The following is a 17,286-nucleotide window of genomic DNA, read 5'->3' as shown; positions in this document are numbered from 1 at the left end:
TCAAAGGAGGGAAAAATCACTATTTCTGAATCAACATTAGATGTAATAGGATGTTCTATTTCTTGTTTACCTTGCTACTCTGTGGACCTTTACTAGAATCACACTGGGACGAAGAACACACAGAATCCTGACTTGATTTCCTACAAGGAGAGGGAGGAAACCCAAAGAAGGAAAGTTAAGATATTCCATCATACCCAAAGTGTACTCTTCTGTGTTTTAATTTCTGTATATTACTTCTTCTATCATCTATGGATACAGAGCCACTCACTTAAGAAACAAATCACACCTTACATCTGTGTTACAAATGTTCATGTGTCTGGAATTGGTAGATGCTTTGGAGAACCTCAGTAATTAAGATTTATTGTTGCCTGGGTCTGGGAAATAAATATCTGCCCTGTACCATTACTCAGGCTAGATTTAGTCTCAGAAGCTGATACTGAAATGGCAGGAAGCAGGCTAGAGGTGGGCACCTGGGAAGCTTGGCTAACTTCTGCCCTATAGTATCTAGTTCTGGCCTGGTCATCCTGGCGATGCTCTGCTAGATCGGGCTGGAAAGTGGCTTAGGTTCTGGTGCAGGCATAGATATGGAACAAGTTTTCAAAAATAGTCTCCGAAGGGGAACCCTCTTACACTGAGGGTGTGGATACAAGCTGGTCAATCACTCTGGAAAACAGTGTGAAGTATCCTCAAGAAGTTAAAAATAAATCTATTCTACGACCCAGCAATTGCACTACTAAGTATTTATCCCAGAGACATAGATATAGTGAAATGATGGGAGACCCTCATGCCAGTGTTCATAACAGCAATGTCCACAATAGCCAAACTGTGGAAGGAGCCCAGATGTCCTTTGACAGATAAATGGATAAAGAAGATGTGGTATATATACAATGGAATATTACTCAGCTATCAGAAAGGATGAATACCTACCATTTACATAGACATGGATGGAACTGGAAGTTCATTATGCTGAGTGAAGTAAGTCAGTTGGAGAAAGACAATCATCATATGGTTTCACTCATATGTGGGATATAAGAAACAGTGAAAGAAACCATAAGGGAAGGAGGGGATTCTTAGTGGGGAAAAATTAGAGAGGAAGACAAACCAAGAGAGACTCTTGACTCTGGGAAGTAAAAGGAGGGTTGCAGAAGGGGAGGTGGGTGGGGAGATGGGGTATCTGGATGACAGGCATTAAGGAGGGCAGGTGATGTAATGAGCACTGAGTGTTATACTATACGTTGGAAAATTGAATTTAAATTAAAAAATAAAATAATAGTCTCAGAGTAAGGCAATTGCAAGTCAAGGGGTAGGGAGGGTGTTACCTAGGTGTATAGGTATACTCACTGCTCACTACTAGATGACCTGAAACTAGGACAGAAGCTTTTGATTTCTTCTGAGATATGTTTACCATTACATGTTGCCTGAAAACCAGAGCTCTCAAGTATATATAAACAAGAAAAATAGCTTTTCCTAAATATTTAAAAAACAATGCCCTGCTCCCCCAGAAATGGATGGAGATGGGTCAGTTACAGTAGATGTCATATGACACCCGCTGCCATAGGGTCTTTTACATTTACCCTTCAAGTGTTTCCTTCTGCCTCATGTCAGTGCTCATAGAATTAGATTTTGGACACAGTGAGCACTTGATTTTGGTCAAGTGAGCATTGTCTATCTCTTCTACTGGTGTAGAGATCGTTTTGAGGCTGACATGCTAAAGGAAGTTACAACCCCACACAGCAAATTAGATCCCTGGGGACCACCCACCTACAAAAGACAGCAACAGGGAAGACAGCTTAAGCCAAGTCGTGCACCCAGTTTATGTCTTCCCTCAGGTGTACCTTCCTTCGTGCTGCGATAAAGAGAACTCTTTTTACACTGCCCACCCAAGTCCCAGACTCCCAAGTATTTCTTGATCACTAAGTACTGAGTTACCTTGCACATTCAGGGGTTCGAAAGAGGAACAGTATGTCATTAATTTTAAAGCGTTTGGGATCCAAATCCGGGTCCCCGGTGAAGCAATTTTCAGGTCTGTACCTGGAAGTAAGCATACGTTCACATAAAAAACATTTACAAGTGAGGCAACTTCCATTCCTTATAGCATACATCCCATGCAGAGCTAATTGACTCCGGCAATGTTGAGATCACTGAACATGAAGAGAAAACCCAGATCTTAGGCAAGTTTGAACCAATCTTCTTGAATAAGGCACTGTGTAACAACATGACCATTCAGTGTTTAAAAGTCTTTTAATCCAATAAATAAATAAACAAACAAGTAAGTAAGTAAGTAAATAAATAAATAAATAAATAAATATAGTCTTTTAGTCCATTAGCTGGTCTAGTCAGCCTATTTACAGGTTTGAAGGAGTTTATATATAACCTCCTCGAAGTTTTGGGAAGTTTAAAGAGTAGAATTATCCTCTTTGACTAAGTATTTGAATGAAATAGGGTGATTGACCTCAAGTTGCTTAGAAGTGAGTGAAGAAGACAAACAGGTAATTCAGTGATTACACTGCACTAGTTGCTCATCTCCTGTTGACCCAGGTTCCTACAAACCATACACCTTTCTGGGCTGGTTCCTGGGAGCGCAGGGATAGCCCCTAAACCACCCAAACTGGCACTTCATGCTTGGTTTCTAAAGTCTTGCTTAACATTCCTTACTGCAAATAGATCTCGTAGCACAATGTTCCGTTTCCTTTAGTGGAAATTGCCTCTGCTAACTTGGACTGATGATTGATGGAAGAAGCTCCTGGGGAGTGAACCAAGCTCTGAAGAAGAGCCTGTGAGCTTAATGACGTGTGGAGTTCAAACTTTTTAGATACTTCTGCTCTGTGGATAAGCCAAATGGTTAGTAATCAGCAAGAACAATTTCCAATTTGGACCCCAAAAAAGCATAAGGCTTTAAACAAGAAGAGAAAGCCTGTTTCTTCGGATTGGTGAAGGGGTCTCAGGCAAGTTTGAGGTGGAGGTAGAGATGGCTTCAACTTTAGAGCCTTTTTTAGGGCTGAGCCCAAATTACATTAGACAGTTTTGTACTAAATTGTATGTTTTACAAAATACTAAAGTGATTCTAAATCAATTATTTTTGTAGAATCATAATCATCTTCTCATGGGAAGGGAATTCAATGTATGGCTTGCTATACTGTTATTTTTCTCTGACCATGTTAGGGTTTGCATGCATCCCTTGGCAAAGTGCCTAACCCTTCAACAAGGAGCATCTCCTCCTTCAAGTTGGGAATATTCTTAGAACAGCTTCCCTCTTTATGCTGTGGCAGCAAGACTAGGGTCTTTGCCTTTCTATCTGCTCTCCCTTCATAGTGAGTCATGCACAAGCTGATACTTACAGTGTGAGAACTGCTTTAATAAGAGAATAAAGAACTGCACAGTGCATATTGATATGGGTATCAAGTGACAAGCATACAGTCACGAGAAAGCCCAGGGGCAAAGGGTTGAAAGGGATGAACAGAAGGATGACAAGAATTCTAAGGGCAGGGCCCAAGAGAACAGAGGGCTGAGGTACAGAGGGAGGGCTCTGCAGAAATTGCTAATTCAACTAAAGTTCCAAAGGAGAATCAATCCAGGTCAAAGAAGAAAGGAATATGCCTCTTCAAAAGTTGGTTAAAAGTAATGATTCAGACTTAGGCAGGAAAGGGGCATGGAGTCCAGGTGGACCAGGAGTATGTAAGGTACTGTCAATCAAGAGGCAGAGATGCCTTCTGCATTTTCCTTTTTTCCTTTATCCTTTCTGTCTTCTTCCTCTTTTATACCTCTTCCCTTCCTCTGAATGTTTAGATAGACTTGATTTTATATTTGTTCATTTATTAAGGTTCGTGACCATCTTGTACCTCAAAGTATAATATTACAAATTCCTTTGACATAGGACGTTCACACATGGCCCTTGCTTATAGTCCAATTAGACAACTGTGGAGAGCTTATTATTTATGACTCATTCAAAGCTAAAAAAACCAATGTTACATCATTTCCTTTACAACCAATGGTAAGAACATTTAAAAATGGATAGCAGGGGGCTCTTGTATGGCTCAGTCAGTTAAGCGTCGACTCTTGGTTTCGGCTCAAATCATTATCTTGGGATTGTGAGACCAAGCCCAGTGTTAGGCTCCAAGTTTAGCAGGGAGTCTGCTTGAGATTCTCTCTTTCCTCTCCTTCTGCCCCTCCCCGCCTTCACGCATGTCAGCTTGTGCATAACTCACTATGAAGGGAAAGCAGATAGGCAGAAAGGCAAAAACCCTAGTCCTGCTGCCATAGCATAAAGAGGGAAACTCTCCTGAGAATAAAATAAAAAAGCAATGATAGCAGGGACTGGGTAAAGCTTTTGGCCATGGTATAGGGCAAATCTAATTGGTTGAGATTTATTTTATTTTTTTAATATTTTATTTATTTATTCATGAGACACGCACACACAAAGAGAGAGAGGCAGAGACACAGGCAGAGGGAGAAGTAGGCTCCATGGAGGGAGCCCAACATGGGACTCAATCCCGGGACCCCGGGGTCACACCCTGGGCGGAAGGCAGGCGCTAAACAGCTGAGCCACCCGGGCTGCCCGGTTGAGATTTATTTATTTGCATATGCCATCCCCTTGTTAGCACTGACCTCTAATGCACTGAGTATGTTTGTTGAGGTGGTGAATAAAAAGGACAACCCATCTGGAATGCCACTTTCCATTTGACTTTGGTGACTGAGTAGATGATTGTGGGAATACAGGAAGATAAGTTGCATGGGGGAGGGGTAGACTGGGACAATATTTTGGGCTTTAATGGTGTTGCTGGTAGTAATTGCTAGATATGTGTGTGTAAAGCTCTAGGGAGGTTAGTGTTTAAAACATGTACTTTAACTTTTTTTTTGTACTTTAACTTTTTGTTGAGGTTATAAATTTGGACAAGATCACACATGAAAGTACCTCCTAGAGGGAGAAGAGTGAAAGTCAAGGCATTTGAGAATATGAATACTTAAGGTTCATCTTATTCACATTATTCTGGGATTTGGACATTCTGAACCAATCTCATGAATGTAATTTCTAGAAAAGCCTCTCTTGAGAGTTATCACCGGTGTTATACCACTGTTATTTATTGCTTCAAAAAAAAGCATTGAGGGCTACTTTGGCTCTACTGCAGTACAACTTTTGTATTGTTTAAGGAAAAGATGCAACTTACAGTTCTTTGACAGTAGAGTTTACAAAATCCCATAAGATAATTGCACCATTTAAAGTTCCAGCAGCTATCAAATTATATCCTTCTACTTGTAATAAATCAATGCAGTTCACTTCCATATTGATGGCAGGATTCTGAAGAAGAAAGGAAATAGACTCATGGACCATCATGAACATAGTATCTAACCACAGTACAAAAGCTATGTGTACACTTCATTATTCTGTCATTAAAACAAATTGTCTTATTTTTTAAGTTACTTAAAATTACTATTACTAATTATTATGAAATTTAGTAAAATAGAGTTAGTTTTGCATTAAAGCTTGTTTTAACTTGTTGAATTCATTGAAACAACAACAAAATATACTCTTCCACCTACTGGCTCCTTCCTCTCACCCTTGATTTATTCTTCCTTAACCAACCAGCCCTTAGATCACTTTATCATCCTTCTCTTCCCTTCAAACTTTTTGAAAATATTCTGCATTGGCTGATTCTCCTTATTGACCTCCTTTTTACTCACTCTTTGCTTCTGCTCCATAGTACCCTATGAAAACTTTTTCTTTCTTTTTTTTTTCAGATTTATTTATTTATTTGAGAGAAAGAGAGAGAGCATGTGAGCAGGGGGAGGAGCTGAGGGAGATGGAGGGACAGAATTCTCATACTTCCTATGGAGTGCGGAGTCTGACGCAGGGCTCCATCTCAGGACCCTGAGCCAAAATCAGGAGTCAGAGGCCTAACGGCCTGAGCCACTCAAGTGCCCCTGTGAAAACGTTTTCTATTTATCACTAAGCACTTTCTATTGCTAGCCCTTTTAGCACTTTTTAATTGTCTTTCTTCAAGTTTCTGTTGGGTACCTACTGTTAGGCTCCTGAAATACAAAGTCAAATAGAACGTCTGTGACCTGGAGAAACATAATATGATGAAAGTATTGAGATTAAGTCCTGTACAATTTGAAAGAGCTATACTAGAGGCAGGCACAAGACATTATAGGAACATGGAAGAGTGAGATCTAAATAAGATTAGAGGTCTATTATATAGATGGCCAACAGGCACATACAAAAAATGCTCAACATCACTAATCATCATGGAAATGCAAATCCAAACCACAATGAGATAGCATCCTACACCAGTTAGAATGGCTAAAATCAAAATGACAGAAATAACAAGTGTTGGTGAGTATGTAGAGAAAAAGGGATCTTTGTGCACTGTTGTGGGAATGTAAAGTGGCACAGCCACTGTGGAAGACAGTATGGAGATTCCTCAAAAAATTTAAAAAAGAACTACCATATGATCCAAAAATCCCACTACTGGATAATTACCCAAAGAAAATGAAAGCATCAGTTTGAAAAAATATATGCACCTCAAATGTTCATTGCAGCATTATTTACAATAGCCAAGATATGGAAGCAACCTAAGTGTTCATCAATAGATGAACAAATGGATAAGGAAGATGTAGTGTACACACACCTCCCCTCATACACACACCATCACCACCACCACCACCACACAGGAATATCACACAGCTGTTAAAAAAAACACGAAATCTTGCCATTTGCAACAACATAGATGGAATTAGAGAGTATAATGCTAAGCAAAATAAGTCAGAGAAAGACAAATGCCATGTGATTTCATTCATATGTAGAATTTAAGAAACAAAATGAATGAGCAAAGGAAAAAAGAGAGAGAGAGGCAAACCAACAAACAAACTCTTAACTCTAGAGAGAAAACTGCTTATTACTAGAGGAGGTGTTAGTGAGGAGATGGAGGAAATAGGTGATGGGGATTAAGGAGTACACCTGTCATGATGAGCACCAGGTGATGTAGGAAACTGCTGAACCATATTGTGTATATATTGTACAATGGGAAATAATATAACACTGTATATTAACTGTACTGAAATTAAAATTTTAAAAAGGATGAGATCATGCCATTTGAGAAAGCATGCATGGACCTAGAAGTTATTATGCTAAGTGAAATAAGTCAGACTGAGAAAGACAAATACCGTATGATTCCACTCACAAGTGTAATCTAAAAGAACAAATAAACAAAAAGCAGAATTGAACCTATAACTACAAAAAACAAACTGATGGTTGCCAGAAGGGAGGCGGGTGAGAAGTTGGCAAAATGAGTGAAGGAGAGCAGGAGATACAGGCCTCGAGTCATGGGATGAGTAAGTCATGGAGACAAAAGGCACAGTATAAGTCAATGACATTGTAATAGCAATGTATCAGGTCCAACGGTGGCTACACTTGTGGTGAACACAGTATAATGTATAAACTTGTCAAATCACTAAGTTGTACACCTGAAACTAATGTGACATTGTGTGTCAGCTATACTCAAATTAAAAAAAAAAAAAGATTACAGGTGTATTATTCTCATCACTCTCAACTGCTCTCTCCTTCCTGAAACTTCTTACTCTCTTGACATCCTTGACACCAGACCCTGAATTTTGCTTGTTTTGTACGACCCTTTCTTTTCTTTCTTTTTTTTTTTTAAAGACTTTGTTTATTCATGAGAGACACACAGAGAGAGGCAGAGACATAGGCAGAGGGAGAAGCAAGCTCCTTGTAGGGAGCCCGATTTAGGACATGATTCCCGGACCCGGAATCATGACCTGAGCTGAAGGCAGATGCTCAACTGCTGAGCCACCCATGCATCCCAACCCTTTTTATTTTCCTACTTGATACCCTCTTATTCTGTCAACCTGTTAAATATTAATATGCTGAGGGTTTACCTCTAGCCCATTTGCTTTTCCTCTTTTCCAACTTCTTCTGGGCAATCTTGCCAATCTCAATGCCCTAATAATTTAATCAATCCCCTTCTATAAGCTTCAGGATTGTATATTTAATAACTTAGAAATTTTACAGGTGTCTCAAAGTTAATACATGTAACCTTTAGCCTCCTTCAAGCATGTTATTTCATTCTATTTTGTAGCTCACTGGTAGCACCACATTGCAGTTCAGATTTCAAGTTAGCTCCACACTGTCCTTAATTCCTTCTTTTCTCTCAGGACCCGCCTCCCAACTGCAAGACATCAACCACTAATGAATGAAGTCCAAACTCTGCTACTTTTGCCACTTAAATATTCCTTGAAACCTCTCCTTCCACCACCTTCCTTATCATGGTCTTATCTCCTTTAACTAAAACAGTGAATTATTGCCTGAACCTTCTGTCTGCAATCTTGTCCCATTCAAAACCGTCATCAAAGCAACATCATAGGTGCTACCCACAACACCAGTATGATGTCACTTCTCATTCAAAGCCCTTCAATGGTTTTCCATTTCTTATACAATATTCATATGTCTTAATATCGTGAGCTCGATCCAGCCCTACCTATCTATCCAGCTCTATCTCCCTCACTCCCTGTCTTCCTTGAGCAATGCTGAGATACTTGCAGTTATCCCTTACAAACCAAGCAATTTCTTACCTTTGTGGCATTTTTCATTTTATCTCCCCCACTTGACATTCACTTTGTCTTCTCAACTCCCCCCTAGAAACTTCCTATCTGGGCTGAGCTAAGTCTTGGTAATTCTTCCAAATCTAACCAGCAATTATTTTTAGGAACCTCATCTGGCCTAACCCTCCAAGCTCTCTGCTGTGCTGTCATAGTGCAGTGGTACAGGTCCCATATCTCATTAATCTTTGTATTCCTGGTGCTAAGAACAGTGCATGCTACATAGCAGGTGTTCAATAAACAGTGCTTCATAAATGGAAGAGTTTTAGAAAAAGAGAATTTCCAGGAATGCCTGGGTGGCTCAGTGGTTTAGTGCCTACCTTTGGCCCAGGGTGTGATCCTGGGGTCCCTGGATAGAGACCCACATCGGGCTCCCTGCATGGAGCCTACTTCTCTCTCTGCCTATGTCTCTGCCTCACTCTCTCTCTCTCTGTCTCTCATGAATAAATAAAATATTAAAAAAAGAATTTCCATACACAGGTCAATTTTTTTCCCTAAGTGACTTTTGCAAACTTTCCATCTATAGAGTAATTTCAAAATATGTTGCAAAAAGAAGTGCTATAAACGCTAATTATGATAAATACAAACCTTCAGGACTCAAAATCAGAGATAATTTACCTTTTTATTATAATGCTAAAAGGCACTTTCTTTTATTATTTCACTAATTTATTACAGAAGTCTTTCCTTTTTTTCCCCAAAGCAAGCATTTATCATTTATCATCACCAATGTAATAACTTACCAACTGCATCAAATTTGAATAACTATGCATTAATCATCATCCTATTTTTATTAGCTCCTAACAAGGAATGTAGAACCAAATCTAGTGTTTCCAATTGTGTGGAGTTGGAAGAAATGGATTAGAATGACTGTTTAATGTGGAAGGAGCCATGATGTCCTTTGACAGATGAATGGATAAAGAAGATGTGGTATATGTACACAATGGAATATTACTCAACCATCAGAAAGGATGAATACCCACCATTGGCTTCCACATGGATGGAACTGGAGGGTATTATGCTGAGTGAAATAAGTCATTCAGAGAAGGACAGTCATCACATGGTTTCACTTATATGTGGAATATAAGAAATAGTGAAAGGGATTATAAGGGAAGGGAGGGGGAACTGAGTGGGAAAAATTAGAGAGGGAGACAAACCATGAGAGACTCCTAACTCTGGGAAACAAACTGAGGGTTGCTAGAGGGGAGGTAGGTGGGGGAATGGGGTAACTGGGTGATGGGCACTAAGGAGGGCACTTGATGGGATGAGCACTGGGTGTTATATGTTGGCAAATTGAATTTAAATAAAAAATTTAAACAAACAAAAATAGAATGACCTATTCTTCCACCTTTGGCACGTGTTATGTGAAGAAGTCATCATGACACAGTCACTGTGTATTTTTTATTTCAAATCCTTTGGCAAACAATGATTTAAACTAACTGAATGGAATTGGAATTGCAATGCTAAACTAACATTTAAATTTGAGGAAAAATAATCCAACATCTCTCTATAGCATAATAAAATAATTGTTTCCAGGGTTGCCTGGAGGCTCAGTAGGTTAAGCTGGTTTTAGTTCAGGTCATGATGTCAGGGTTGTGAGATCGAGCCCTGCGTTGGCTCTGTGTTCAGTGGGGAGTCTGCTTGAGATTCTTTCTCTCTGCCCCTCCCTTCGCTCCTGCTCTCTCTCTCTTTCTCTCTCTCCCTCTCTCTAAAAAAAATATAAAAATCTTTAAAAAGTATTTTCCAAAATCTTTAAAACAAGCTATACCATTCATTCTCAAATTAACTTCATTTCTCTAATGACAGTGGTGAAAACAAGACTTTCTTTAATCTCTCCCTCTATAAATTGTAATTTCTTGCATTCTTTAGTCTCTGACCACTTATCCTTGCAAAAACTGAAAAGCATAAATGGTTTGAGCTAATATTAGAGTAAGCAAATAAGGTTGATAAAGTCTAAAAAAAAATTGACCTAAATTTTTATGGGAACAAAGAAGACAGCTTCCTTATTTCTCTGTTCTTTAGCCTGAAACATGCCACACACTTTACCCCTCAGGTGTGAACACATACCCTTGCCATACTGAGTAGATATAAGCCCCTCACAAAAAATCCTAGAGACTTTAAATTAATTTATCTTCTTTTTAAAGGAAAGACAACCAGTCATTTTGTGAGTCCTGATGGAAGTATATGACAGCATCAATGGAGTCTTCTAAAATAAAATCAAATCTCATGCAATGAAGCCAGGTTAGAGGACGTACACACAGAACTCCTTAAATTACATGAGGTGAGTGCAATTAACAAAATATAGAAAATGTGAAACTATGGCACCAACTCTCCAGTAACTTCAATAAATAAATTGCAAGAGAAAAAGAGAGAAATGGAAAGATATTTATAGATTATAAGAGATTTAAAAGACAGTTTCCACTAAATGCAACAAACGGACCTCGTTTAGATCCTTGTAAACTATAAAAAAAATGAGGCAATCGAAGAAATTTGAACACTATTTAAATATGTGATGATACTAAGGACTTCTTAAAAATTATTTTAGAAAAAATCTTAAAAATAATGGTATGCCATTTTTTTGAGTCATTATCATATAGAGATACATTCTGAAATATTTAGGGATAAAATGACACAATATCTTGGATTTGCTTCAAAATAATTCTTTTGTAGTGGTTGTAGTGGTAGGAATAAATAGGAATAAGTCTGGCCATGCACACATAACTTCTGGAGGTGCATGGTAGTTAGTATGTGTAAGTACAACACATTATTTTCTCTACTTTTGTATATTTATCATTTTCCATAATAAATAGGAAAACATCAAGAAATGAAACTTACATTAACACTTTGAGAAAAGTTTTTCTCTACCAACTCGACATCTGGGAAAGGAATACGCAGGCTCCTATATTTAGGAGATGTCCTCAGATACACAGTGTGATTCCCATCTTGTAGGAAAGGCACAACATTGGGCAGCTCCCATATCACCATGAGATACATATCATCTTCTTTACCCTTCAATACAAATACAGTGAGTACATGATAAAATTTATTTTATTTGAAGCTGTTTTAAAGGTATAGAGAAAAATAGAACATGTAATGATGTACCCACCACCTGGCTTTATCAAATCTTAAGCCCCGTCCAGCCCTCTTTAAACTGTTTTTTTCTTCCTTACCAGAGGTGATTAGTAACCTGAATATGATGTTAGTTAGGGAAATCTTAATATTTCTACATAAACTTATACGTGTATTCTACGAATACATATATCATGTTATTGTACATATATACATGTACATTGTATATATGTAATATACTGCTTTCAGGCTTTTTGATGAGGGGAGGAGCAAAGGAGAGGGAGAGAGAGAGAATCTTAAGCAGGCTCCTTGCCCAGGATGGAACCCCATGCAGGGGGTGTTTGTGAGCATTTTTCAGGTGTTTGTGAGCCATTTGGATTTTCTCACCTGTCCTTTGTATATTTTCCTTGATCCCACAACCCTGAGATCATGACCTGAGCAGAAATCAGGAGTCAGATTGAGCCACCCAAACACCCAGCTTTTAGGCTTTTTACCGTCTTATAAGTGTCATCAAACTGTATGAATTCTTTAACTTTTTTTCACTAACATTACACATGTTTTTTAAAGATTTTATTTACTTATTCATGAGAGACACAGACATAGAGAGGCAGAGACACAATCAGAGCGAGAAACAGGCTCCCCGTGGGAAGCCCGCTGTGGGACTCCATCCTGGACCCTGGATCGTGCCTGGAGTTGAAGGCAAACGTTCCACCACTGAGCCACCCAGGCTTCCCTTAACATATTTTTGAGATTTATACAAATTCTTACATGGAACTCTAGGTCATTTATTTTTTAGTGCTTTATAAGATTGTATGAATTTATTGTACAATTTCTTTATCCACTCTTCTACTGCTATGGTGTTCAGGTTGCTGCCAATTTTTCACTGCTTGTTTCATGAACAGGTGCATAGTTTCTGCAGCATATGCCTGGAGTAGAATTATTAAATTGTAAGATATGTGATTATTGACTTGACTAGATATTACCAGTGGTTCTTCGAAGCACTCTTACCCATTTCCACTCCAATGAGAGTCTTTTTAAATTTTTTTAAAAAGATTTTATTTATTTATTTATGAGAGACACACAGAGAGAGGCAGAGACACAGGCAGAGAGAGAAGCAGGCTCCATGCAGGGAGACCAATGTGGGACTCGATCCCAGGATCATACCCTGGGCTGAAGGCAGGTGCTCAACCACTGAGCCAAGCAGGCATCCCACCCCCATGAGGGTTTATTTTTTTTTATTTTTTTATTTTTTTATTTTTTTTAAATAAATTTTTTATTGGTGTTCAATTTACCAACATACAGAATAACACCCAGTGTACCCCATGAGGGTTTAGATAAGAGTTTTCCCTTCTTCACATTCTTGCCAACATTGGCTTGAATTGATTAATTTTTTAGGGGGGCTTATGATGGGTTTTAAAAGGGATATTTTAAAATGAAATTTAAAATTTATTAATTATATCAATCACATTTTCCTAATTTAGTGAGTTGAACATTTGTCAGGTGTTTGTGAGCCATTTGGATTTTCTCACCTGTCCTTTGTACATTTTCCTCTTGCGGTGTTTTACTTCTGGATTTGTGGGATTCCTTTAGCAATTCTGTTTCCTAAAACTTTCTCATTTACCTGGGACACAGTCTGTTACCTCTTTCCACAGTGTGTGACTTGTGTTTTCACTTTGTTCTTTAAGACATGTTTATTTTTTTGAATGTAATAAAGAGATCTTTGTGATATCCCACCTGTGAATATAGTGTATCTTTCCATATATTTAGATTGTTCTTTATATTCTTTAGGAATTTTTTTCATAAAGTTTTTGCATATTTTTTGTTAAATTTATTTTAGGTATCTTTTATTTTTTTGTTATTATAATGTGATCATTCTGTTTTCTAATTGGTTGTTATTGATGAGAAGCTATTAAGTTTTGAATTTTGAATTTTTATATTTTAATATAAAATATTTAAAAAATTTAATTTTTAATTTTAAAGTCAAAATTTTAAGCTTGGTTATCTTGCTAGTAGAGCACAGATGTTTTAGGTTGAGAGCAGCTGTGATAAAGTAGAGAGAATATTGGTATAGATGTGAAGACAACACATTTCCACTCTCAATTCTAGAGAGAAACTGGGCAAACTATCTCTTTCCCTTTGGGCCTTATTTACCTTATTTGTAAAATGAGGACTTCAGCTAGTGGATAGGTAAAAGTTCTTTCATTTTTCAGAAGCTTTACGTTTCTACGCGAAGGCCTCAGTTACCTCATACCTATGCTAATTTAGAAGTATGCTAGTGGCCCTCCTACCTGCTAGAGGGGTCTTTGGTTAGAGTTTGTGCCAGTGTGGAGCAGAAGGAAGCTCAGCAATAGCCAGAAAGTGGTCAGACATGGACATACTGAGTAATAGCTTAGCTAAGTTCATGTGCTACCTTGATGGACATGGTGGCTCTCAGACTTTCTAAATCCATGGAGTAGTAAAACCAAACCAAACCAAACAAAAACAAACTTTAGAATATTGACTTAGGATTACTAACATTTAATTTTACCAAGAGAGGATGTGGGGAGAGAAGGGGACTGGAAACTCCGTTATCATCATTTTATGAAAAGAGGGTATAGTTTAATACCAACAAGTAGGAAATATACAACCTTAAATTATAAAAAGTAGGGATGCCTGGGTGGTTCAGTGGTTAAGTGTCTGTCTTTGGCTCAGGGCGTGATTCCGGGGTCCTGAGATTGAGTCCCACATCAGTCTCCCCACAAGAAGCCTGCTTCTCCCTCTGCCCATGTCTCTGCCTCTCTCCTGTGTCTCTCATGAATAAATAAATAAATCTTTAAAAAAAATATATATATATATACATATATATATATATATATATATATATATATATAAAGTAAATCTAGCTTTATGAAAAATTACCCTTATTTTTTTTCACAAGTTTCCTTAGTGGAAACTTTTTATCTCAGGTTGGTATTAGAGGTAGCTAGACTTCAGGAATTGGTGCTCCCAGAAGATAGCAGTTCACATGATGCTATGAGCATGTATAACATTAATCATCTTGTAAAGGAAGATCTTTTGCTTTAAGGGAGTCACAAACAGGGCTATAGCACATAAAGTTATGTGGATGGAAAGACAGTAAAGGACAGTGAGTGAGTCTTCAGAATTTGAACTAGTTTTGGTTTAATTAATCAAAATCTCTGAACTCCCACACCACTAGGTTCATGATGTTATGACAATAATATCTCACCAATCTATTTTTTTTAAGATTTTGTTTATTTTAGAGAGAGTGTGTGTATGCTCCAGAGAGAGTAAGAGGTAGAGAGAATCTCAAGCAGACCCCCCACTGAGCATGGAGCCTTTCATGGGGCTTGATCTCACAACCCCGAGATCATGACCTGAGCTGAAATCATGAGTCTGACGCTCAACTGACCAAGCCCAGGCACCCCAGTCTGTGATTTTTTATCAGCAAGGGTTTGGAGGCAAATATATCCTGAACTTACACAAATTTTTATATTGGCAGGATGTAATTCTGTCTCCTTAAAACAGATCATGAAACGATTATTGTTTCCTTGTCTTGTGGTCAGAACGTTGCATTGACAGGCCAGTGGGTTCATAATCTGCCTCCCCATGATATGGCCAGAAGGCCAGGCCTGAGAAAGCTCTTGCAGTGACATTTGTGACTGGACCAGGCAGTGGCACAAACAGTTTTTTGAGACTTGGGAAAATAAAATCAAGAATGTAAGTGCAAGGGAGACACTACAGGTCAAGCCACTTAGGACTGGTCTGAAGATGTTAAGAAAAAATACATAAAACTTACAGGGACCTCGCCTTAGTGAAGCACATCACACATTAGCAGAGTTCCAGAATATAACTGGCAAAGGAGTTTTTGCTTATTTGTTAGTTTAATGCAGCTGAGCATCTGGGAAGATAGAGGTTTGTTGCACCTTTCCTGCATTCCACTCCCAGCTCTGACTCTAAGAAGTAACTACCTTCCTGCCCCCAACGGCTTCTGGAGGCAAGCAGAAAATGAAGGCTGGAGTCTGGGGAAGGAAAGTTATGGCATTGTTACCTTTTGGGCTGAACAAAAGCTTGGGGACCCAGGTGGGGAAGACTCTAAGGGTAAGATTCGAACATGATGATTATTCTGCAAATATGATTAAATCCCCAGGAGAAGGAGGGTACAGGGGGCAATGCAAAGTATGGCATATAGCTAGTGTCCCTTATCACCAAGGAGTGGAGGAGTAGCTGAACTGAGCCTTCCGTACTTTTCAAATTGGGAGAGTGGGAAGCAGGAAGGCTTCCTGCTGTAGTCTCCACGGGGGTGTGCTGTGGGCACTGTACCAGCCAGCTCTCGGAACAACCTAGCCGAACACCTCACCCGCCCAGGACTGCCACCTCCTGTGTTTTTCTAGTAGCCGAATCCGAGAGAGCAGAAAAAGAAATGTAGCCAAGAGGGGCTAGTATCCAGAGAGAAGTACAGATAAAACATGTGGAACAGATCTGTGACTTAGACGACTGGCAATGTGATAACTTGAGCAAAATTGAAGAGTATTTGGGGAAGTTCAAAACAGAAGCAAAACAACAAAACATGGCCTTCAAATTTAAGAATTTGGTTGGTGAACTGAAGGAGAATTAATTTCTCTTTGAGATCGAACTGATAGCTTAGAACTAGAGAAAAATATTTCAAAACAGTCAGCATGACTAAAAAATAAAGAAAAATATAAGAAATTTACAGGAGGGGGCGGGGCAGGGCAAGATAGTGAAGATGGTGGAGGAGCAGGATCCCAAGTCACCAGGCCCCACCAACTTACCTGGATGACTTTCAAATCATCCTGAAAACCTACGAATTCGACCTGAGATTTAGAGAGAGAACAGCCGGACCGCTACAGGGAGAAGGGTTTTTGCTTCTAACAAGGTAGGAAGGCGGAGAAAAAAATAAAAAAGCGTCAAGTGTGGGAGGGGCCGGCGAGGAGCCAGGCTGAGGCCGCGGGAGAGCACAGGGACCGGAGAGCCCCGCCCGGAGAGGCGGGAACTTTAAAAATCCCACCCGGGATTCTTCCAGGAGGGAAAGGCCCTCAGCAGGGAACTGGGGCAGGACCTCAGGAGGGGCAGTGGGGCCCCGGTCCCCCGGGGTCACTAGGAGAGGAGGGGCGCCGGGGGGAGAGCGCCCCACACACCGCGGGCGGCGCGGTAAAGGGCTGGAGCCCCCCGGGGGGGGCCTCGGGAGAAGCCGGGGGTCAGCCGGGGGCTCCGGGGGAGGGGGCTGCGCCCTGCTGCCTTCGGGAGCCGCGGCCCCTGGAGCGCGATGCCAGCAGCGCAGGCCCCCATCTCAGGGCGCCGGGGACACAGCCCAGGATCCTGCGCTCCCCCGGGACAGGCGGAGGTGGGGAGGGCCCCGGACAGCGAGGACGCCCCTGCTCCCGGGGGCCCCGAGCTGTGCAGGTCAGCGCCCCCGCCGCCCCGGGAGCACCTAGGCCAGTGCGGACTGGGAGCTGCGGGAGATACTGCTGGAGCTGACGCCAGGGCTGGAGATCTGGCCGCCGCCCGTGGGGCTGTTCCTCCTGGTGTCACCCGGTGCCTGGGACGGAGGGGGCCGCCAGGCAGCAGGGGCCTCACGGGGTCAACAGC

General features: G+C 40.2%; 1 protein-coding gene across 1 annotated transcript in view; it reads right to left on the bottom strand.

Moving 5' to 3' along the window:
* Nucleotides 1–17,286, bottom strand: part of WDR64 (WD repeat domain 64) — a 134,405-nt gene that overhangs the window by 25,370 nt on the left and 91,749 nt on the right. Inside the window, exons 15-18 of the mRNA XM_055324510.1 lie at nt 11,446–11,619; nt 5,166–5,296; nt 1,930–2,031; nt 71–140 (exon numbers count right to left, since the gene is read on the bottom strand). Coding sequence (XP_055180485.1) covers nt 71–140; nt 1,930–2,031; nt 5,166–5,296; nt 11,446–11,619 — 477 coding nt within the window. The remainder of the gene's footprint in view (nt 1–70; nt 141–1,929; nt 2,032–5,165; nt 5,297–11,445; nt 11,620–17,286) is intronic.

This window comes from Nyctereutes procyonoides, unplaced genomic scaffold, assembly GCF_905146905.1.
Source record: "Nyctereutes procyonoides isolate TBG_1078 unplaced genomic scaffold, NYPRO_anot_genome, whole genome shotgun sequence".
Lineage (NCBI taxonomy): Eukaryota > Metazoa > Chordata > Mammalia > Carnivora > Canidae > Nyctereutes > Nyctereutes procyonoides.
The sequence above is the reverse complement of the archived record's forward strand: the minus strand, read 5'-3'. Positions and strand labels throughout refer to the sequence as shown.